Source organism: Azolla caroliniana, unplaced genomic scaffold (assembly GCF_043228905.1).
Source record: "Azolla caroliniana isolate FFs.n. ecotype wild unplaced genomic scaffold, voAzoCaro1.0.p SCAF_17, whole genome shotgun sequence".
Classification (NCBI taxonomy): Eukaryota; Viridiplantae; Streptophyta; class Polypodiopsida; order Salviniales; family Salviniaceae; genus Azolla; species Azolla caroliniana.
Window position 1 is genome coordinate 13,273,957 of NW_028230452.1, and position 25,454 is coordinate 13,299,410.

The 25,454-nt window shown below is 40.7% G+C and overlaps 1 protein-coding gene across 2 annotated transcripts; it reads right to left on the reverse strand.

The window, feature by feature from the left end:
* Positions 1-16,898: 16,898 nt before the first annotated feature.
* On the reverse strand, positions 16,899-19,615 carry LOC147853189 (selenium binding protein). 2 transcript variants are annotated; one of them, XM_087333690.1, is made up of 5 exons: positions 19,075-19,615; positions 18,657-18,819; positions 17,758-17,854; positions 17,331-17,390; positions 16,899-17,226 (listed from the first exon to the last, which is right to left on the reverse strand). In XM_087333690.1, the coding sequence occupies exons 1-5, from the start codon at positions 19,583-19,585 to the stop codon at positions 17,143-17,145; spliced, it is 915 nt and encodes a 304-aa protein (XP_087189816.1). In that variant the 5' UTR covers positions 19,586-19,615; the 3' UTR covers positions 16,899-17,142. The 2 variants fall into 2 exon arrangements, with proteins under 2 accessions (XP_087189816.1, XP_087189815.1); XM_087333689.1 differs by having other exon boundaries at positions 18,657-19,615.
* Between the last annotated feature and the right edge of the window lie 5,839 nt (positions 19,616-25,454).

A 25,454-nucleotide genomic window follows, 5' to 3' on the forward strand; every position in this document is an offset into this window, starting at 1 on the left:
TATAAGCCAACCATCCCACCAAGTGCATTTGAACAAGGCACTCATCATTGACATCTTTGGGGAGCCTCCACATATGCGGCAAGCACGTCTTCTTCTGGTTCATGCCATCTATCATTAAGCACATGTATTGTTCGGGCCTCTTCAAACACTTCTCTCTATGATGCATCGCCTTCTTTCGTTCTAACGATTGTGCCTCACGATGCTCTTGTAGTAACTTCTTAAACTCATATCCTTTTCCATTGATGTCTTTGCACCTTTAGCCAAACTTTTAAGATTTGCACAAATGGAGTAATACCCCATGCGTACTTTACGTGGAATGATACCATTTGAAAACCGAGCTCTCCATAATCTTGTGAATTGGCTATAGGTGATAGACTTATTACGTGAGCCCACCATATCAGATCGATAAACATCATAAACTTCCCAACGTGTATAATTATCAGAAAGGTGCATTCTACCTGTAGTGGGCATTACTTCACAATTTAACTGAAAGTAACTTTTCATCCAACCAATAGCATGTCTTCCAATTGCACCTTTCATACTTGGAACCTCTTTACAATTGAGCATCTGATCCCCGCTAAGTAGACGTTGTTGTACTCTATGTAGCCGCATGTTACTAACACATAACGCAATTTTGAATGCAACTCTACATATCTGTTGCGTATGGAAGATATAATACTCGAATGATACTTTGATCCCCGTATGTTGCATATGTGACCCGAGGTAAGTGTCTTGCTCATCACCAGTCATCGAAAAATAGTATCGCCTTAATTCTCGCAACTTTGATTTTCCAATCATAGACATACAACCACAGGCACAACATATTTTTTTGACATCAAATCCAATCTATTTATCTGATGTCACCAAGCTAAATCTAGCTAGACGAATTCTTCGTGGGATTCTTCTAATATGCATAGGGCTTCCAGATTTCTCTTCCTGCATAGAGGTTGGTGTAACCTTGTTACAATCTAATTCTTTGTTGTGACCATCGCCAATGTTATTCGATGTTTCATTGGCACTACCTTCATTCTCCGTATCTTTATTAATATCGTATTCTTCAATAGAGAACTCTTCACTTGTGTCATTATTTACATTCCCTGTAGGTGAAGAGGTGCTCAGACAATATTCTTCGATAGAATGTGGTGAGTCTGTCGACAAACAATACTCTTCAGTAGAAAACGATGAGTCTGATGACAAACAATATTCTTCAATCGAGAACAGTGAATCTTCACTCATGGCTTAAGGTCTAGATAGGGCTCTGTAAGTTATGTGCTTAGGCTAAGCCAAAAAACTAATAAGCTCCTCTCTAAACATATACTTCTCTCTAAACATAAACTTCTCTCTAAACAAAAGCCCCCTCAATAGAATGTCTATATTATTTAATATTATATTAATACAATACATAGAAATATTATTTTTAATATAGTAATTGTATTTAAAATATCAATAATTATTTAAACTAGGTCTATATGAAGTTAAATCAAGTATAATATAAATCCAATCATTACCAACCCATAAATATGATGGATTAAAGTTAAAATCATTGGCTAATTAATGGCACCCATATTTGATATAGAACCTCTCAGTCATTGGTTCATTAATGCTCACCATTGTAAATATTAGACTTATCAATCATTGGTTAATTCATGCCCACATCTTTAATACACAGCAATTGAGAGTCATAAAAATGTTGTTTTTAGTAATCAATCATTGGTACATTCATGAACCTCTATCATTGTCTCCTTCATGACCTTTAAAGTCATTGTAAGTTATTATGACTTTGTAATCATTAATGCAATCATAAGTTACTCTAGTTAATGTGACTGTGGTTACCAACTAACTAACCTTAAACTTACCAACCTTGGTTAGGGTGACTAGGTTACTTTAACCACTGTGGTCAATCCCTATAAATAGGAAGACCTCGTCATATTTCACTCACAAGAGTACACAAGACCATACAAGAGCACACAGAGCACGAAGCACGAAAGCGCGATCTCCATCTCCACTGCCACAAATTCAACCATGTCTTCAAAGAGAATTGAGCACCAGGACTCTAGGTAAGCCTCTGACACTGTGGACATTTTTGTAAATATGTTTTGTCACTCAAGAACTCGATACGCCGTATCGAGTTCCTGTGTGTTCTTTGCTTTTTAAACAGGAACTCGATACGGCATATCGAGTTCCTGTTTAAAGTTAAGGTGTGGAATATTTGTGTTTAAAACATGAACTCGATAACGTGTGTCGAGTTCCTGGATTATTTTTGCGTTTTACTCGATAACTTGTGTTTTTGGGGCAACAATTGAGTATTGTGTGGAAAAGATATCAAACTGGCTGTCAAAATCAGTCTTTTTTATGTCGACTTCCCTTACTTTTAAAAAAAACTGGGCCTTAATTATAAGTGTTTTATGACCTACTATAGCCTAAAATAGTAGAAAATAACCCACAAATTACCTTTACGATACCAATCTCAAGTCTATCATATGCAAATTATCTACAATGTAGTTATGGAATCAATATAAGTCATACCTGCCCTTCAAGACAATATATAACCTTGTATACTCATTACGATATATATTTTCTAAGTTGTATACTCATTACGATATTTGAATATAGGACTACCATGTACTCTAAATGCATGATTGATATTTATAGTTCACCACTAATCGCCTGCTAGTGTATTTCTTCATCTACTTATTTATATTTTAATATACAACCTTAATCTACGTGACCGCCTAACTTATGTTTTCACATGTACTTTCTTAAATAGGTCGTTTGAGAACCTGTTGGACCGACCTGTGAAGAAAATAAAGCTTCGCATATAGGGTTCTCCAATCGAAACACAGACCCTAGTAGCTCCCGAGTCCATGAAGAGAGGAAAAAAGCTTCTCTTCAACGAGGAGTCAAAATCTCAACCACACATTGACGTCAGCCAAAAGAAACTTGTAGCAGCAACTGGAGGTGAAGACCTTCCTGACCGTGATCTAACGGACAAGGAATGGTGTATGCAATATGTCGACTCAAAGAAAAAAGTCATATTGTATACAGCAAAGAAGAAGGGGGAGGGGCAGTTTGGAAAGGAAACCCCATTTATGTATGGCCGTATTCTACGATTTGACTACGAAGATGCAGATTCGGCCAACATACTGGTAATGATAGAGTGCTCCAAGGGGGTACATAAAGTGTTCCTTTCAGAAGATCTTCTAGTAAAGGAATCTTGTGGGCCAGAAGCGTTCAAAAAAGATCTTGAAAGCTCACAAAACCTTATTGTTACCTTGAGGCCTTATATACAAGGCCATGTAACTCTAAGAGATGAAGTGCCCTCCCCAGTGAAGGCCACAAAAAGGGTATCTAAAGTACAATCAAGACCACCAAAGAAGAAGACAACGAAAATGTCGGAGTCTGATTCAACAAGTGAAAACGAAGAGGAGGACACTAAGGGGACGCCAGGAGCTGAGCTGGCATCGGGTGTGTTGTCATCCGAGCAGAATAAGATAAGGAGAGAGTTAATGCAGCGTAAACTGGTCAGGAAAGGGCAAGTGTTTAATTTGCCTATAACACACATCCATCGGCCCCCTATTGATGACAAAACAGGTCAAAGACCACTTGAGATTAGAGAGCCACACCGCATGCATGTACAAAATCTCAAGAAAAAAATGAAAATTAATCCTCATGCCACTGTGGTGCCTTTTATTGTTATGGTAGATCCTGAAGAATGTGAAACCATTGAAGATTTTGATATTAGAAAGCATGATCAATATAATTACTTTGTCATTGGTGGATCGCATTCAGCGGAGGCACGTCGGCAACTTGTGAGAGAACATCCAACAACTTTCTTCTTCAAGTATGCCGAGTGCAAAATTTATGTGGGGCTCACAACTGAAGAGGCCAAGCTGTTGGCATGGGACCATAATAATGATAATGACTATAGGTAGAAAATGTCGTCGATTGAGCGTATACGGTTCTTCCACCACGAGTATTTGGACGTGAAACAAAAGTTTGGTGTGAAGCTACATCCAGGTCTACGACATCAATGTCTGCATGAAGTCGGTATTGTTGTAGATGATAATGTTAAGTCCAATGGTCTTCGAAAATATGAGTCTTGGTTTCAACTGGCCTTTAGAGATGGAGAAGTATGGGACCTACAGGATCAAATCTTCTAAATGTGGGAGAATAAGGAGGTAAAGGGTCAACGACAAAAGAAATGTAAGGTTGACCCTCAACTAGAGTTAAAGTCACAAGCCGCCAAGAAAATTGACTTGACAATTGAAGAAGCGGCTGACGACATGAAGTTGTCTCTGTGGAGAGCGATGCAAGGTATTAAGGACGAGTAGCTTCTTGTGCCTGTTTTGTTAAGGGTTGTGGCGAAAGATTTAAGCCTTGAAGAAATGGTCACTGAGTTCAATAAGTCTTTCAAATACTGAAATTGTAGTCTATATGGTGTAATTCAAAGTTCTAATCTTGATTTCTAATTTTACAGTCATAAGGTGTACATGAAGATCCAAGAAGTTATGATGAAACAACTTGGATGTATAACTTGGGAACAAGTGACCGAGGATTATCCTCTAACGTCTTCATATAAGGCGTTATCAGAGTATTTTATTGCATTCAAGGATTGGGTTATTATTGGTGGTTTTTCATTACACTTTCATCATATGTAGAGCTTGTATAATAATACCTGATGTCCTATTGCTTCTATTAGAAACCGTGTCGTGGCAAGAAACAAGGAGAAGTTAAGGATATACACGATTTCCCTACATCCTTCCTTGCACATCTCGAGCGAGCCAAAAAAGAAAAGGATCGTTGCTTAGTCAAGGCGTACGAAATGGAGGAAGATGGCTCCTTTAAAAAATTTAGCCACAAAAAAGATATTACGAGAGATCTTTACTACAATGTGGTTTGCGGCGATGTCGTCGACTTGATCCAAAAAGTGCCAAAGAAGGAATATACGCTAATGATTGCGGATATTCCTTATGGATTTCGAATGGTTGGGTCATCATACGACGATGAACTATTTAGGTTTAAACAATTGGAGAAGATGGTCAAGGATTTCGTTGAGCTAACGACTGCATCCTTGTGGCGAATAGTTGTCTTTCATAGTATGGACCAAGGGTACTCGGTAGCTCAAGCTTTGAGATCTCGTTGCCATGGCATCGAGAACCTTGCATGGTAAGGATTATTTATAGGTGTCATTCACTATATTGCATTTCTTGAGGTTGTTCAATCTATTCTTAACTCGATGTATTATTTTTTATAGGATAAAAACCAATGTAAATAGAGGGCCAACTTTTCGGTTCGTTAATTCCATTGAATACATCACGGTTGGCTACTTCAATGAAATTAAGAAACAGAGAATCAAGGAGCATTCTAATGAAGTGGGAGGTTCAAATCTGTTGGTATATCCAGTAGTGACACGGAAATTGCGACATGTCACCACGACAGAACGGGGACTTGTCAACCCATATCAAAAACCTCAGCGACTTATGATATGCTTGATCGAGATGTTTTCTATCGAAGGAGACTGGATATTAGATCTCTTTTCTGGCACAGGTATTCCTCGAACTAGGGTAACGATCTTGAGATAACCAATACCGAATCTTTTTTTTTGACAACTAAATCTTCTTGTTACTTACTTCACAGGAACGACGTTTGCATGTGCATTGAAGCTCTTTAGAAATACAATTGCATTGGACAAGGACGAGGAGCAGGTTATATTTATTAATATGCGGATTAAGGCTTTGTGGGAGTGCTCAGACCAGGATGAGGAGGTCGGTGCAAAGAACCTCGCTAATACAGAAAGGTTTCAACCTGCTTCGCGAGAGCCTATTCCTCCGTTAGTCGGCGAACCGGGGGAGCTAATAGAGCTTGATGATGAGCTTATAAAAGATATTTTGTTGGCTCAGCTAACAAGGGAAGCCAATGCACGTATAGCCGAAGAGAGTTCTACACAAGATGATGAAGAAAATGACGTTGATGAATTGATTGCTATGTAATAGACTCTATGAAGAAAATGACACTGACGATTTGTTTGGATTTCACATTATTAATACAAATTTTGGGTTTTACCTAGTGGATTCTATTCTTTATAATCTTCTATATGTTTCAATTTTATTTTTATATACTTGGTTAGTAGATTTATGACATTGGTTTCACCGCGTGCATAGCTGACTACCAAATTTATGGAGAAACATGAATTAGTTTAAATTGAGGCTTATTTTGGTCCAAGCTAATCTTAACATAACATGGCCCTACAATTGTTGCCATGACTGTCCATGTTGTTATTATGGATCTTTATCTTCTATTGTTAAAACTATTATGTTTCTATTCCATTGCTGCTTAGATTGTGTAGTGTGTTGATAATGGTTCCACTAGCGTTATCCGCATGTTTTTATACGCTTGTAGTTCCACTTGCGTTATCATTCAGAGTTTGATCCTGTGTGAATCACCTAAGCAATAGAGTAGATCAATTTTAAATATAGGTATGAAAGCCTTAATAGGTTTGTTATTTCCACGACATTATCCTAAAGTTCACTGCCTTACATTGTCCACAGTTATATACATATGGTTTGATCCCATTCGAACAAACTGAGGAATAGATTAGATCAACTTTAAATACAAGTATTGAATACTTTAATAAGTTAGTTATTCCAATCACATTATCCTAAAGTTCACTATCCTACATTGTCCACAATTATATACATGCACATATGGGTCAAAGTATAAATTATAACTCATTTTATTAGTATGGATACAAGTACACCTCATATTTTTGTAAAACTTACCTAATTAATATAAGTCTTTAACTTAGCGTTTCCCTTGTCGCACAATAGTGACATATTGAGCCATTGTTGAACTTTATTATGCCTACATTAACTTATCAACACGTCCAAACTTGCATGATTTCTAATGATCTCCACTCGTAGACCTATCATGTATTTTTATATTTGCAAATTCTCATCAAGTTGAGGAACATGTGATACTAGTGCATCCAATTTTTGTAGAGAGGGTATATTTGCTTCATTTCAAGAAGATTCTACAAGTGGAATGCGCAATCCTTCCACTTGTGAACGTGAACATATTCAAGGACGACCAATTGCGTTCCCAAGTAAATCGACGACCCAAGCAAAAGATCGAATATTTTGATAAACTGTACCGGGAGCACAAGCAAATAGAGGCAGATTACAAGAGGCGGGAAGCAGAATTCGACCGGCAACAGGATAGATTGAAGGAGCTGCTGAAGGAGGCACGGATGGACCTGGCACAAAAAATGGACGAGCTTGAGAAGAAAATGGAAGCTTTGGCAGAGGAGACGACAAAGGCGGTAGAAACGGCAAGGTTATTGGAAGAAGCGGGAAAGGAAAAGTTGGAGCTCAACAAGCAGCAGTTTGAGGCGGAACGGGAAAAGCTAGTGCTAAACAAACTCCAAACGACATATCAGCACCCAAAGGAAGCCGGGGACAATCGCCGAAACGGAGGAGCAGCCCCCAAAGGAAGTCAAGGAAACAATAGAAGCAATTGTAGCAGCAAAGCACCCGGTTGATACCGGTGATAGAAGAGATCCCAACGTCGAAGCCGCCGAAATGAAATCATATTGTGTTGCCAATGTTGCTTGATGTTGGTCGTTCGCAACCACGGTCTTCCCAACAGGAATGGGTAAGCGTTTGGCGCATCGAGGCATAAGACAACTGCGGACACGGTGAAGGTATGTGGACTCCCAAAATAAATTCCAGGTTCAGTAGGAGCCCTATCGGCCGCACCGATCTCGTATCTACCATTCGTAACCAAAATGGACATGGCTCCCATTGAGTGATGCGGATCTCGCTAATGACATTTACACCTAACCCGCCATCGATAATGCATCCAGGAATTTCATGACTGTGGATGATGAGTTGTACTTCCTGATTTTGGGAATCCATAAGGGGAGGTTCTAGTGTTGGGGCCGTGAGATTGACGAAGGGATGAGTCGGATCCAGACCGTTTGTGAGGGAATGAACCATCCCTTGGAAGCCTGACAGCATGTGTAGCAATTTGTGCAGCGGCATGGATATCTGGGAATCCACGAGCACCTGCTAAACTGGGTCGGGATTAGTGTGATCCAAAGTGCTTAAGCTGGGTAGATCTGGGTTTGTGGTTTGCGGTTGGCCGGGGTTTCATTTCTTTGTTTCTGTTATTTGGGCTTGCATACGGTCGATGTTGGCGTTATTGGCTGCGTCAACCCAGTCCTTAGTGTGTTGTCGAACAGAGTCCTGGATATCCCACTAGGATTGTTGGGTCTTGGTACGTGTAGTCACATGTTGCACGTCAACCGTAATCATATTTACAACTAGTGCTTTTCCCCGAGTGTTGGTAGGGCACTGGTTGGCATAGTGGCCGGGTTGGTTACAATTCAAGCATGTGGTTGTTGTCGAGGTACTAGGCTCGCCATGCTCGAATTGGGGTTGTGCTAAGTTGTGTGGCGGGTCTTCCCGCCCCTGCTAGGGATATGCTTGTGGAGGGTTGCCCCGAGACTCGATTTGTGGGGTTCGCCAATTATCGGTGCATTGATTATCGCAGCGAGGGTTGTCAAAGTGACGTTGTCGTGCCTTTCGGCTCCGGATCGTTTGCGTGAGTCGGGTGGGAACCACTGGGGTTTTGGACTAGGAAGAAGAGAGTTTTAAGGCTAATAAGAATATAAATATGTTGTAAGAAAGAGTTATAAGAATATAAACTTCGGTTGAAAGAGAATGATATAGAATTCTCGTGAATCCCACGAGTATAGTTTATTAATTGGTGTTTTTTAGAAACATATCTAGTTTCCAAATATTTTTCACACACAATTACATTGTGCTCCCCATCCTTATGTAGTGATGAGGAAGTCTTAGTAATCTATGCTTTTTCTCTAACTATAGACCCCATGCTTTTCCTATAGATAGACTATATGCTTTATCTAAAGTGATCATGCTTTTTTCTAACTTGTGCGTTTTTTATCATGCACGCTAGATGTGTATGTGTAGCTTTTTCTTTTGTTATGCGTTTTTCTAATGTTTATCCTAGCTTGAATTTACCTTTCTATGTGGGACATCTATGCTTTAACACTAATGAAATGCTAGTGTAATGGTAAGACATTACATTATTAACATGGAGGTGCAAGGTTCGAATCTTGCCCTATGCATGTTCCATTTATTTTGTTATTTTCTTCTATTTCTTCATTTTTTATTGAATCTAATACTATATACGTTTTTCACGTAGTGTACAAAATACACTACGACACTCACCCCCTCCAAACCCGCACATCCTCCGGTATGTGCCGAAGTTGTTGGTGTTTGTTAGTCTCCTCCTTCATCCTCCGTTTGTCCCGCTATGTCAACTTTGTCTCTCCATTTTGAGTAGACCCATTCTTTCCACCCGAACCATTGTCGCCATCCGATCCACCATATTCTATGTTCGCTTTTTGCATGGCCCGCTTGGTCCTTGTCATCCGCGGTAGTATCTTTTCTTGCCCTCTTTCTTTTCTTCATCAATCTCGACTTCTTTTCGGATTTTCGGTTTAGTCGGATTAGCTTACTTCCGATTCGGTCTCGTCGGATCGTCTTTCGTTTAGTTCGGCTTCCTTTCCGATTTGTATTCGGTCGATCCGGACTCGGTTGATCGGTTTTTACCGATTCAGTGCTCTTTCGGGTCGGTTTCTTTTCTTTTCTTTTCGTCCGGATTTGCTTTCTTTTCTTCGTTTTCACCTGCCTTGTCCGGTTCGACTTTCGGCACTTCTTTCCGTTGTTCGCCACGTAGGTCCTCCGATATGTGCTCGTTGTTCGGTCCTCGTGTGGTTGTAATGCATGCTTCTTTTCTCGCCGTAGCGCGTGCTTCTTTATTCGCCATAACACGCGTTTCTTTATTCGCCGTAGAGCGTGCTCTGTATTACGCGCTTCTCCCGTCGTAGACCCGACCTCCGCATTGTCGCACTTTCTTTTAGATTGGAATTTCGGATGGATCATTTTCCATCCGAACCGACTTCCGACTTTACCTTCCTCGCCGCCATCTCCCGTCTCTCCGGTCTCACGTTGGTTCTCGGACACAACCGCCGAAGTCTCTAGATATTGTTGGCATGAATCCTCGGTATTACCTTCTTTCGTAGTTTCACCCTTAGCATTCTTCTCGGCTATCTCTTCATCGTATTCGTCGGCTTCGACATTCGTTTTCTCTCCGCCACCTTCCGTCTCTTCGGTCTCACGCTGCCTTTCGATCGCAACCGCCGGAGTCTCTGGAATCAGTGGTGGGGAAGTCTCGATATGGCAATCCGCCATTGATTCGTCCATAGCCACCTCCGATTCGATTTCGTCTTTTGTGGTTACCTCCTTAATCACATCCGCTTCACACTCTTTATCTGCATCAATTATGCAAACATCTATTATGCTTACCCCTTTTTGACCCGATGTCTCGGGCACTTGTATCCCGAAATTTCCTTCTACACTTGAATTATCGGCCTTATCCTTCGCCATCGTTCTTTCACAAGACGAGTGGGTGTCTTGTTCCACTCTTTCTCCCGTGGTACCATCATGTTGTATTTCGGCCTTCATATTGGCTTCATCGTTTTTCCTCAATCGACCATCCTTCATGGGCCATGTCGTTGTTGACGAGATTCTCAGCTTCCTTTCATCATGTCTTCGGCATACCCTTTCGACTTTGGCCCAATCCTCGGTAAGGCCGTTCGCACCGTCATCATCTTCGAGTTCGATCCCAATGTCCATCCTTTCTTTCCGATCGATCGATCTTACGAACATTAAGACTTTATCTTCTCCCACCAATCTTCGTTCCCGCTCCGAGAGTCGAGCAAAACGATGCTCGAACTCTAGGAACGCTTGCGTTGCACTTCGGTGAGTCTTCTCCGACGCCACCCATTCGTCGAATTCTCGTCGATCTCGTCCCGTCCATCTCTCATAGTCATATGCCTCCCGTAAAGCTTCTTCAAAGGACTCCCATGTCGAGTTTTGTTGCCATATCTTGTGGATTCTCTCTTGTAGCTCATCCGTGGCCACCCGACTAAAGGATATCACTTGCAATCCTTCCGGTATCCGATATTGCATCATCTCCGCCTTATATTCACGTAGGTAGCGTGACACACCCTTACCGTTGAATTCCCCGTTTCGTCGCAGAAGCCGCTCTACTGCCGCCTTCATCTCCGACATCGCACGTTGTTCTTGTAGCATTCTCTCGAACATCATCATCATCATGTTCATCGCCTCTTGTTGATTCTCCATCTCCTTGCCACCCGCCTTCACGTCGGGTTCACCAACTGTGTCGTGCCTTTCGGCTCCGGATCGTTTGCGTGAGTCGGGTGGGAACCACTGGGGTTTTGGACTAGGAAGAAGAGAGTTTTAAGGCTAATAAGAATATAAATATGTTGTAAGAAAGAGTTATAAGAATATAAACTTCGGTTGAAAGAGAATGATATAGAATTCTCGTGAATCCCACGAGTATAGTTTATTAATTGGTGTTTTTTAGAAACATATCTAGTTTCCAAATATTTTTCACACACAATTACATTGTGCTCCCCATCCTTATGTAGTGATGAGGAAGTCTTAGTAATCTATGCTTTTTCTCTAACTATAGACCCCATGCTTTTCCTATAGATAGACTATATGCTTTATCTAAAGTGATCATGCTTTTTTCTAACTTGTGCGTTTTTTATCATGCACGCTAGATGTGTATGTGTAGCTTTTTCTTTTGTTATGCGTTTTTCTAATGTTTATCCTAGCGTGAATTTACCTTTCTATGTGGGACATCTATGCTTTAACACTAATGAAATGCTAGTGTAATGGTAAGACATTACATTATTAACATGGAGGTGCAAGGTTCGAATCTTGCCCTATGCATGTTCCATTTATTTTGTTATTTTCTTCTATTTCTTCATTTTTTATTGAATCTAATACTATATACGTTTTTCACGTAGTGTACAAAATACACTACGACAACGTCAGTTCCCTAAAGCTTGGAAACCACGATTATTCTGTCGATCATACCATGAATGCCGAGGTGCATCGTAGTCATTGTTGTTGTAATTCCTACAGCAGTGGTGGTGGTCCTGATGACAGTGCCAATGATCATTCATGTGGTGTGATTGATTGGGGTAGCAAGAGGGCTCTGACCGATACTGGTTATCCCTATGGTAACAATCCAGTTCGGAATTGCCCCCCTTGTTGCAGTGGGGCCTATCGTCTTCCCATGGCCGTGTCGGCTCTTTATTCCATGGAGGTGGTTGCTCTTGAGGTTGCGTGTGGTTGGCGCGGGGCTCAATTTGGTGGACTGGGGCCGTGTTCGTTCAATTCAGCATGTTGTATTCAGTGTTCACATTGCTCCACCGTATGGACCCTTGAATGGCAGATGAGGTAGTGTGGTCGTGAGGGACAATCAAGAGCGGAGTGGCCAAATTGGGCACATATCGTGCATTGCAGCGCTTGCCGGAACTGAGTTTCCTCGGCCATTGGTAAGGTGGTTTGAAGTGTGCCCATAGCGAATGAATTATTATGATGTGCCCTATCCAACACAAGGACGTGGGCGACCGCTTGCTCGATGGTATGTTGAGAAAAATCCGTAAGAGCCAACGTCATGCGTAGAGGCTCATGGAGACCAACCAGAAACATATCTTTCAAATGATTCACAAATACATACTGTGCGAGTTGGCGGTACAAGTCTTGAAACCGGCAAACAAACTGGGACACGGTTTCGATAGGTCCCTGGCCAATCGTATAAAATTGACGAAGCAATTCCTGCTTCGGGATCTCTTGGTGGAATAATTCCAAAAACTGGGTGCGGACATCCTGGAACGTGGTAAACTCCCCAGGATCATGCCGGGAATACCACTGTGCAGCGGGGCCGTCGATGAAGAGAGTGAATTCAGCGATTTTGGAGGCGGCAACCTCCTTGGCGGTGAGTCGCTATGTCGAATGGTTGGCTTGCCATGTGTTGAGAAAGGAACAGATGTGGCCGTCGGTGTCCAGGCCATTCGTGTAGCGGGCATAGGGGTGGTATGGCATTATGTCAAGCTCTGGATCTTCCGGTAGGGCCAGGAATGGGTTGAGCTCCAGTTGTGGTGAGACTTCTAGAGGACTTGGAGGGGTAACAAGGTCAGGACCGATCTGCGACTATGTGTCCGGGATCACCGATCGCGAAGATTGCAATTCCGGGGATGAGTGTTGTGTGGGGCGGGGCGGCGGCCGAGAGCAAGTAACTCTGTTTGGCGTCCTAATGACGACTAGGATGACCACCAACGTAAGTTCGTTGTATTGCACAACGTGAACCGGGTGTGCCAAATTGTGTTGCCTTCCCTTCCGGAGGCAACACCTTCGATTTCCTAGTCAAAATCAGACCAACAGTTGTGGTACGTGGTAGTCAGGGCGATACCAGAAAACAAGATTTCAAATACGTTACGTAAGAGGAGGTCTCTTCCGAGAGAGTGTTTCACCACATCAATTCCATAAGGGACAACAATCACATAACACCAACACAAGAAATAGACCCAAAACTATATGTATTACGAGTAGGTAATGAATACAGTTACACAGCTCATGGCTGGAATTAACAGCGAAGTGATAGTATGACCTAGACCCTCAGAATCCCATAATCACGGGTTATAGTTCCGTTCGTTTTTCTCCTCTCTCGCACTTTGCTTCTTTTTATAGCTTTTCCCTTCCTCTTTGCTTCGGCGCGCTTTGCTTCTTCCCGTTCTTGGCTGCGCATACTGCAGATGTCTTCGTTCCTCACGGTTGTTCGTAATTACGGTTGTTCACCTACTTTGACCTACTTCCTCTTATGTTTCTTTGAATTACCATTTTTGCCCATGGACAACAAAAGGATTAGGAGTGAAATGATTAGGAATAGAAGGATTAGGAGTGAAATGATTAGGAATGGAAGGATTAGGAATGAAAGGATTAGGGATGGAATGATTAGGAGTGAAATGATAAGGAATGAAAGGATTAGGAATGGAAGGACTAGGAATGATTTGCGAAGCTAATTTGGTGTATGTGAATGCCAGAGTTTGTCGAGTGCCACATGTATCGACTACACGATTGTCGCATCATTATTGACGTCATACTCACGTCCGAAGAAATTGTCACAGCACCCAATAGGACCGGTTCTCAACACGAATTTCAAGCCTCGTGCACGCCAAGGTTGTGCAAGTGACCCCCAAAGCATGGCAGCAAGGGTATATGTGCTCTTTTAATCTGCGTCATCTATGTATGTCTTCATTGGGATCTAGTGTATTTTAAATGTTTGATTAGCCATTAGCAAGATGTGTCCAAACCATTCTTTGTGGAATAGCTTATATCCAGCTTGGCTTCACTAATACTCTCCTAGGACAAACTTAAAATCCAAGCCCATTAAGAGACTATGGGATCCCCCCTTAGAAACACACATGCCTCAAAATGATCATCGGAATTGCTACTAGTCAGAGTGCCTCTCATGATTGTGCATGGCTTCACGATATCGCACATATAGTAATTTAATTCATTTGCGACCATGAAGTAGCTTTCGTGTCCATAACAAGTTACATAATCACAATATAGGGGGCCAGTACCGAAATCTTTCTGTCTGTAGCCGGCGGAAGAAGCGCCTCTCACCAACCAAATAACATGGCGCCCGCCACTTTCCCAGCAAGCACGAGTAGCACATGGACATTGACTAGAGCATAATCGAACATGAATTAATGTCCAATGTTTTGTTTACCAACCATTTGGAAATCTCTTTCTCAAATGGTATGGTGCTTCTTGGAATCTATGTTGCATGTGTGATGATGATCTCATTGGATATAATTACCACTTCACACAACTCAATACACTTAGAAAATATAGATTTTACCATGCAAGGTCATCATGGCTAGAGCCATTGTAATGTTTTCAACCTAATCATTTCGTCATGTATGCAGAAGTTCTACTAATTAATGTTTTTGGAAAATAAAACCAACACTTATTATTGCTCATCATCAAGTGGGTGAACATCAAACACCCAGGTGACATTGATTAGTTGAAGCTAGGTTCGTTTCCAAGCCTCAATAACGCTAATCACAATTTCCACATACTTTCCTCTCGCACCTTCACCTAAGGCCTTACACACAAACGATGCCCAAGCATTGGTCGGTATGTGCTTCTCTCTATGTCTTCACTAACTAATTGAGAGTCATCCATAATATTGTATACATATATACATGATGGATGAAGTTGGGTGGGAGCATATGCCTTGTAACTATTACCGTCCGAACATAAAACCCAATGGAACACACAGACACACAATGTCCTACTCATAATTCCGACTTATCGATTAGCTTCATATGTTCAAGAAGCTGAGTATAGAATAGCATCATTTTATTGACATAATCAATCATGAGTTCCAATGAGAGTAAAGTGGCAAACGTGGGGTAATCATTTGGATCCAGGCTTCAATTCATTCTTGTATGCATTAGAAGTAAGTTTAAAAAATCCAATCACCATGAGAACATTTTTGCATTCTTCTTCTCTTTCTTGTTTCTTTTGGAAGGGATTTGTTACCTTTATGTCCAGATTTTGAGTTTGAGTTTAGTGCGATTGTACAAAGGTTTTATGTCTGCTTGTTGTTTGACAACAAGAGTTTGAGTTTTCTCGAATAATAACAGTAGTATCATCAAATTACATCATTAATGAGAGCTTCACTCTTGAATCAATTTTCATTCATTTAGCATCAATCACAACATTCAACCCCTGGTACACAAAAATCCCACCACCCTCCTTAATTTCATCTGTAACTTAGCAACATATAACATAATATTCATAAGAAGCCAATAGACTCTCAATTCATTCTTCCAACAATTGGTGATGGATGAAGGCTCATGGCACATGAGATTGTGTGTTGCATACTTGTAAAGAGTATCATAATTATTCAAAGGGGTATAGACAGGTATATACAAAATATGAAGGTTCAGAGTTTGTTATGCGTTAATCCCTGGATTGTTGTTCCATATGTGCAGGTTACATCAAGAGTTGTGATGTTTTCTAACTAGCTAACTTGATACATGTGAATTGATTTAGATCTATGCATCAAGTTTCTTTCAAGTTTCTACAACCCATCCTGGAAGAAAGTGAATATCCACACAAACTTTTAAATTTCAATAAGAATGTCTGTCAATCATAAAAGCTTCATCCAACAAAGTTGTGAGTTCAATTGAATCTTGCAAATCTCGAGCAAGAGAGATTGCTTTTTCTTTTTTGCATATACAGTTCAATGGCTTGAAGTAAAGAACAAGCCTGCCTTAGAACTCTTAGTAAGATTCCTATAATATATAACACTGGGTGTTGCCTCTGAGTGCCGCACTCACTTTCTCCACTGACTACTATTCTATTTCGGGAACACATCCTAAAAATGAATGGCCATCCTTTGAGCTGTGTGCAAAATATTCGTGCCAGAACTAGTGACATTAGAATGCAGCATACATATATCCTCCCATCAATAATGAGTTTGAGAGATTTAGCCACTCCAAAATTCCCCATGTTGCTACCAGCAACTGACCTACTCTCGAGCCAAACTGCCTCAGCCTAGCCTTTCTTAGAGGGACTGAATGGTCATCCACAACAGCACGATCGCCTTGTTGGACGAATTTGCAGATCTAGAAATTAACTTCTGCTTGCCCAATAGCACTCACTACATTAGCTCTATAACAAGGAATAAATCGACAGAATGCATATTGTGGTCATAGCATCAAGTTCATATTTTCTATCTATTGGTAGCGATCATGTGTCAGGCATGGAATTGATTCAAAGATAATGAAAATTCCATAAATAGAGGAATATTGAATGGAACTTAACGTGTTCCTGTATTGAGTTAAAAGAGCACACACACATTCCTGTGGGTCTATTCTAAAGTTATCAACTGTACATGATTGAGAAAAAAGAAGCATGACTACAAATCCTAATGTTAAATAGCAATCAAAATGCCCAAAATTGAAATTGATCGAAGAACATGTACACATACATACATATATATTTGCCCAAAACGAGATTGGAATGGCACTTACAGGAGAACGCCATTAAGATGATCGAGAGATACATGACGCATCACAAGTTTTCAACCATGGATTAATATAAGCCTACTCTCATACACAAAAAAATATGGTTCATTGTGATGTTGCTAAATATGGTTGAATCACTTCTGAACTTGTGCAACTATCTCTTTGACAAGATTGTCTAGGTCTGTGTCCCGAAGCTTCTTAAAGGGCCTTGGCATGTTCTACAAAAACAAGAGAGATTTGACAATAAGGTATTATCTGAATGTGGCGGTCCTGGACATGGAATCACAATTAAAGAAATGGAAGTTCAGGACAACAGACGTACCTGGAGAGAGATGAAGACTTTCCCCTCCTTATCCCGTATCTCAAAGCATCCTTTCCTAGGCTGAAGAAAACAGTGAATACGATATTAAAAAAACATAGAGCAAAGATGCATCATCATAGGATACAAACGCTTATGTGAGCTTATTATTTATGTACAAACATTAGTTCCCTACGTCCAAATAAATATGTAGATGTGTGTATATTTATTATTTATGTATATATATATGTATATATATGTATATACATGCATGTAAATGCATTATCATAGCATAAAAATGCATCGGTAAGATTATTGTGTATGAACAATGATCCAACGGATAGTGCCCTACGTCAAAACAATAAAAAATGCATGGATATGAAACTATGAATGGATGCATGCATGTAATGTATGTATCAACAGAACAACGATTAGCAGAAAGAGAAATCACCTTATCAGGATTCACAACCACCTCTATCCCAGAAAGAGCTTTCGTCAGATCCTCTTGAACCTTGGCAGCCCTTGTCTTGAAAACATTACATTCTTTGCTGTAGGGGAAAAAAGCAATAAATATGCACATATATTAGAGACCACAATGATCTAGCACCATATAAAACCAAAAATATGAATGGCATCATGAAGACAAAGTCTAATGTAGCATATAGTAAATGAGCCAGATTCAACAATTATGATAGATGTCATCATTTGTTATTGATTGTGATGTAAGAGTTACCAATAATTTTAAGGCAAAAATATGCACGAAATCGAGAATTTTATTGAAATGTGAAACCAAATCATTGGTCTAAATAAGAAAACACATTCTGGGTCTGATTGCTTTTGTGGCAATCCTGCCTGAAAAGGCTATTCTAACATGGACAGACAGACGGTTACCTTTATGTGAAGAATGCCTAATCTCTCATCTATAAAACGACCATTCTTACCCAACAGTACTGCATGCAAAAAAAGACCTAGAATAACTCTTAAGAAAATGAAAATGGCTGCTAAAACATACATAAGATGGCCAAGATTATGCAGATAAACTTCTATCTAGCTAAAACATTCCCGAAAATAGAAAAACACTTCCACTGAGATAGCATAAACAGTGTCTACACACAGATAAATCAAAACAAACACAAACACACGACGAAAATACACTAAACTAACACATAACCAAAGGACAATGTCTATAGACCTACCTAGCATAAGCAAAACTCTAAAATGCATTTTTGGTTAAGGATCACAACAGAGAACTTATATAACTTTTAGCAAAATTAAACCCTCCAAGAAAAAATTTCCTATCTATAAGTACGAGCTAACCAACAGTTCAGTAAAGCAGGAAAGCTCACATACCTCGCCTCAATAATGATGAGGGAAGTTGGTTGAGTTGTTTTTGCCCCACGCTGCTTTTTTTCATTACGTTCTTCTTCTTTCTCAACGTCATTATTGCCTTTGTTATTCTCGTCATCCACAACTTTGTTCTTCTTGGATGGAGGAGGAAGTTTCTTAGGAGCAGGTTTTGCGACCTGACTCTCTTTACTCTCAGCTTTAACTCTCTGAGCAGAAGGTTTTGTAGTTACTTCTTCTTCTTCTTCTATTTCATTATGTTCATTTTCTTCTTCTTCTTCTTTTTGTTGGACAATGAGGGATGTTGGTTGAGCTGTTTTTCTCCCACGCTGCTTTTCCTTTTGTCCTTCGCCTTTCTCAACTTCACCATTGCCTCTGTCGATCTTTTCATCCACAACTTTCTTCTTCTTGGATGGAGGAACAGGTTTTGCCACCTGACTACTCTCCTTCCTCGCAGCTTTACTTCTCAGAGCAGAAGGCTTCTTAGTTGCTTCTTCTTCTTCTATTTCATTTTCTCCTTCTTCTTCTTCTTCTTCTTCATCATCATCGTCATGTTTTCCTTCAACGATGAGGGACGCTGGTTGAGTTAGTTTTCTCCCACGCTGCTTTTTCTCCTCACGTCCTTCTTCTTTCTCATTATTCCCTTCATCCTCAACTTTCTTCTTCTTCCTGGATGGAGGAGGAGCAAGCTTCTGCTCAGCAACAGGTTTTGAAACCAGCTGCTCCTTCCTCTCAGCAACAGGTTTAGCTCTCTTTGCAGAAGGTTTCTTAGATGCTTCTTCTTCTGCTTCTTCTTCTATTTCATCACCGTCGTCTACTACTTCATGAAGTTCTTTCCCGCCTTCTTCTCCAACAACAGAGGTGCGTGGAAGAGGAGGTTCCTTAGAAGCCTTTGCAGAAGAAGAATTACGAGTACTCCTCCTCTTAGGAGCCATGCTTATGTCTGTCTGTCTGTCTGTCTGTCTGTCGGTTGCTGCACCGGCACCAACCCTAACAGTAACCCTAACCCTAACCCTAACCCTAACAGTAACAGTGACAGCGACAGCGGCAGAGAGTGAGAGACAGGGAAAGTCTGAGAGAGAGAGAGAGAGAGAGAGAGAGAGAGAGAGAGAGTATTTTACCGGACTAATTTGAATTTACCGACTTCTTCTTCAATATATTTTCAAGTGAGCGACGAAGCACGTGACGGGGGTGATGATGACGCACGCACGCACGTGACGCACCGGTGACGATGGCTGTCGTCATCACACCTGCTCCATCCATGACGACCGCCCCGAGAAGGCTCCAATGGAAAGCCGCGTGCCCGCCCAGCCATACGTATCGTCTTTTGGTGTGCGCTCGATTGAAAGCATTTTGACTGTTAGGGCACATAACTTCATGACAATCGTAGTGGAACTTCTCCTTTTTTTCCATAAAGATTTCCTTCATTAGTATTAAGAAAAAACGTCGTAAGGCTACAAACTGTACAATTGGAGAGTGTTATATACAAAAAGGATAATCAGGGGAAGGGTTAGGGATGATGATATTTTCATATAGGTCCTTGAGAGGAGACCGTGAATAGAGGCAACTTCCTCCATAACTGCAATAATTTTTTCCTTTTCTTAAGAACAACCTCCGAAGGGCCCAACATATTGTCATATTGCCCACGCACTACCACCAATAAGTTGTCCCATAATTCTAGTAATATATCTTAGAGAAGGGGAATTATAGAATGATATCATCTTTTACACAGATACTTCCATAAGGTCCATAATGTAACTGTGGATATTGTTTTCCATACATGGGCTGCACACATTTGCTTTCGAGGTTGTTGAAAAGGGGAGACAGACATTAGATGCCTGTTGACGACTGTCTTAGCCTCTAGAGCATCATCTGCCTCATACAATAAGAGACTGGAATGGAGAACCCCCCATATCGTTGATCCCCAGGAGAATAGGCAACCTACATTAATTGTTAGGAATAAAGAAAGAACTTTATTCCATACCTGTTGGGCTATTGAACATGACCAGAGAGCATGCTTGGTAGTTTCCTGCAAGTCACCACAATAACTACATTGTCTAAGAACGGGTGCCACGTTTCCTTTTAAAGACTGACCTACTGGTAGTGTTGCATGTAGTAAAAGCCATCTAAAGAGAGTGTATTTTGTTGGTCCACTAAAAGACCAAATCCATTTCCAATAAGCCTTCAAGTGATTGCTTGATACACCCCACTTATTCCAGTGCTTTTGAGCCGCAGGAGTTGGAATATTCTTAGACATGAGTAAGGTTCTACCAATTTTCACAATATACTGAAAGAACAGAACTTTTTTGCATTGGATCCATCATGGGACTAGTCCAAGATCATCCCCTTGGGTCCCACATTAGCCTATTATTTGGTTGTCATGCATATAACCAAAGCATATTCGACAAATGGGCTATTGACGGTTGTGGATCCAAGAGCCATTTCTTACCAGATTCGGCAATCACCCTAACTAGCAGCAAGCAGGTTTTGCAGCAAATTATTAGAGGGTGTATAAGGCTGCAATTTATTATCTTGTTGAATATGGAAATAAAAAATACACCCGTCTGTAGAAATTCCTTTAACAAAGAGCATCATGCCATTCGTCAGGCAACCAAACCACATATGCTCCTTCATTGGCTGAAGTCGTGATGAGGCCTGAGAGAAGGATGTTGAAATATCCATTGTCATTGTCTTCGCCCCATATATCGAGTGTAACTACTTAAGGCGATCCACTTCTAGCATCTGCTAAAAATGAATCCAGGATCTTACTGATGTTGCTGACCCATTGTCTAATTTTCCCCATGCAAGACAAGGTCTAAGGCCCAATACATTTCGAGTAGAATCCCGAACAAGAGAATTAGCCAAAAGCGGTTGATTCATCCAACTATCCAATGTGTTAGGCATGTCCTTGCGTAAAAAAATCTTGATTGCATCCCATGCTCTGACGATCCCTAGTAGAAATCTATTGGATGTTAGATTCCGTCTCGGTGTCTAAATATATGTCAAGAACATCCATTTAAAAGACGGCGACCAGTTTCCTCCCATCTTGGGAGATAATTGCATCAGCTGATTAAGCAACATATCCTTCCATGCCTCTGTCCCTGGCAACAATCCTCTGACTACAAACTTTGTCAAGAGAGCTCGAGATTGTATCAAGGGATCTATTAGAGCCAACCCTCCCTGACTTTTTGGCCTAATCAAAACATCCCATGCCACCTTGGCCACTACACGAGATCCATTTTTTCCACCCCAAACGAAGTTACGTATGAGGCTTTGAACTTTCATGATTGCTGACCTAGAGAACAACCAAGCAGATGCGATAAACCACATTGAGGCCAACAACACCAAATTTGCAATGACAACCCGACCTACAATTACAATCGTAGTGGAACTAATCTCTATGCATATATATAATATGCCTTTTCCTTGCATAGATTTTGGCATAGTTGCGGCTCCATTGGGTTCCTTATGGTCATTGGAATGCTTGCGGATGGCGGTGTTATCGTGTGATGAAGGTGTACATACACGTATTGCAGCAACGATTAAGTTGGCAATTGCATGGCTCTACTACTTATATTATGTTATTGGCTTGTTGGGTATATTTACTGATTGGGGCGTTTATTGCACGTCGAGCGGGATGAGCATACCTTGCTTCTAGTGTCATTTATGTGATGTGGGTGGTGGATGCCTATGGTAGTTGGTTGGTTGGCACAATGTTTGGTCGCGTAAATGCCCATGCATGTGCTACTCGTGCAGGATAACACAAGGACCATGGAGGATGCAAGGACTTGGAAGGTGCAGACATTAGGCGACTCAAACATTCTTAGGTGTCGAAATCTTGTCAAAGTCGAAGGCTTTTCAAAGTTGAAATCTCTTCAGATTTGAAGAGCCCTTTTTAGACTCAAAGACTGGCCTGAGTCAAAGGCTCTTGAGACTCAAAGGGTCTTCATATGTGAAGGTTGTTTAGAAGTGAAGGCTCACCAGACTCGAAGGTTCTCTAAACTCAAAGGCTCTTTAGAGTCAAATGCTCATAGGACGAGAAGGGACCAACGAGTCAAATGATGATTAACATACAAGGTTAATACCAAAATACGTGATTTGCACAAGGAACACAAGGGTGAAGGCTGAAACACTAGATTAAGAAGAAAAATCCCTTTATAAAGTAGGGTTACAATTGTACATAGCGATTAGTTTCAATGGCAGTAACGAGAAATGATACAATGAACGATTAGAAGATAGCCATTAAGTTTAAACGAATCAAAAGTTGGGGGGGGGGGGGGGGGGGGAGTCAATCGAATTTCCAGTGAAGGTGTGAGTCAACTGGGCCACTGAGATCTTGCCTCAAATCAAAGTAGCATCCCTTTAAACGACTGATGAACATGTTTGCCTAACCCCTTCTTTGAATCCACCGACACGTAACAACCCTTGGTACAGAATTGGTCTCAATGTACACTTGACAACAACAACAAGGACCATTAAATCTGGCGAAGAAGAAAACCCTAAACTCTCAAGTAAGTTGAGACAAGAACCAAAAGAATCCCTAAAGTTTGAAGAAGAAACGAAGATTTCCTAATGGTATGCTCCAAGACACGCAACCTCAAACCCTAATGGTACACCCCAAACTACACAATAGGCAACTTCCTAATGGTACACGCACTCCTGAACCAAAATGAGCAACCCAAAGTAAGCCATGTTCTCCTCTTTTTATAGAGAAAAGAGGCGCCCAATTTTCGCATTAAATGTGCTTATTCCCTATCTTTCCTCGAAAAAGAAAAACGAATCAATTGTCCTTAATCAGTGTTTATTCCTTGGATACACCTTTAGTACAAGGTCTATGGTTTTATTTATTATATTTAACTTTTCATATTTGCATGTATTTTTATGGATGTGAGTGGATCCTCCCTTTTTCCACTTTCTACCTTAGGCCATGCCACATCGCAACATCGCCATTATTGAGGATTTGGTTAATGAGAGATGGGTTAAAATGTGATGTTGAAGGAGGAGGAGGAGCATAACTAAAAGTTGTCTCTCTCTCATGCTTTCTTCTTCTTTTATTTGTTTATACGTCCTTAATAAGCTGAGCACAACATAGACTTTCTTCTCTACTATGCCATAACCACAACCATAACACAAGAAAGTTTCCTTATACCACTCCTTTATAGTTGCCTATCACTTCTTCTTCTCCTACCTCCAATGGTTGTTAGTATATTTGTTTCCTCATCTTATGCTTCTTCTTCTCCTACCTCCTATGGTTGCTTTCATATTTGTTTCCTCATCTTATAGTGTCTGCCCCATGGGGGTTTCTTCTTCTATTTCTTCTTATGCTACAGTTTCCTCCTTTCCTGTTCACTATGGTGCCATGGTTGCATCCCCTTCTCTATTGTTTGTGCTTTCCATCATCACCATGGGCATTTGTGATAGGATCCACGATAGCACTTCATCACTTATTAAGAGCCAAATATTATCGTATGCAAGTTATTGAAGGAAAAAAACAAAATACACAACAATGATATACCACAAACTTTTAAATGTGGAAAATCCTCAAGGAGCGAATAAAAACCACGTGACCAAGTCCAAAAACAATTCACTATCATCATATGCATTCGTACCCCAAAGTTCTATTCTAAATATATTAGAGTACTATGTAAAGAGGAAAATATCCTAAACCCAACGACTCGCACGAAGTGGCTAGTAATAGAGGTAGTGATGTCCAAAAATGTTGTTTAATTGATGTACTTAGAAGCTCTAATGGAGAAGGCCAAGAAGAAAAGTATGAACTCTCCAAAATTCTGTTTCACGCTGTCGTGAAGATTTTCGGCAATAGTGTGAAAATCCCATAAAACGTACGAAATCGAGTATGAATCATGTAGTACAATAATTGTGAAGATAACATTTTAAATAGATTTAATATCTAAGTACAAAATGATGGAGGTTTCGAATGCACTTTATTACACGAGAAACGGACAACTAAATGTCAAGATATGAGGGTATAAAGTTTGTAAAAGGAAAGGAGAAAATTGTGAGATATCCCACATAGGCACGACAAATACAGCTCTCATCATATATAAGGTGGAGCAAAAGATATTATCTTTGTGTTTATGTGTGGAGCATAGAGAGTTCAAGGTAACTTGAACTAAGAGTGGAGGTGGGCTAGCTACTCGTAAAGGGTTTTGGCCAACCAAAACCGGACCGACGATGGAGCCGGTGATCCGGCGACAATCCGGCACCGGTATCCGGCGAGGCACCGGTAACCGACGGTATCCGGCGGCGGCATCCGGTGACGGCACCGGTAACCGTCGGCATTCGGCGAACCGGCGTCCGGTGACTAGATAAATAAATATATAAATATATATACATATTTACATATACAAGGAGGGCAAGTAAGGATTCGAACCTTGCACCTCCAAGTTAGGAGTCAATTGGCTTACCATGCTATTTAGTTGAAATTATATTTCTATCATTGTACTTTTACATGTAAATTCTCATACATGAGAACTAAAATGAGTGACATGGTTATCATGCACCATATGTAATACATAAGCGCCAAATGGCAAACATGCAATTTATGCATGTCTTGTACCCTCACATGCATCATATGCATGAGAGCATCTATAAAAGAGGGAAGGGGGAGAAGAAAAAACACGGTTTTTTTTTATGAAAATTAAGAAGAGGAAATTCGTTATCAAATTGATCGTGTAACTTGTTTCTTAAATCTAAAGTTAAAAGTTCAATCAATCTCTCTCAATCGTGTAATCTCAACTTCTCTCTTTCCCAATCTATCTTAAGTACTTTCTCGCCAAAGCT

Excerpts from the sequence above, each read along its gene's own strand:
- LOC147853189 (XM_087333689.1), bottom strand. The coding sequence starts at position 19,585 with ATGGCTCCTAAGAGGAGGAGTACTCGTAATTCTTCTTCTGCAAAGGCT. Across the intron at positions 17,391-17,757 it reads TGGTTGTGAATCCTGATAAG|CCTAGGAAAGGATGCTTTGA; the intron begins GTGATTTCTCTT and ends TGTTTTCTTCAG. Across the intron at positions 17,227-17,330 it reads AAGTCTTCATCTCTCTCCAG|AACATGCCAAGGCCCTTTAA; the intron begins GTACGTCTGTTG and ends TTGTTTTTGTAG.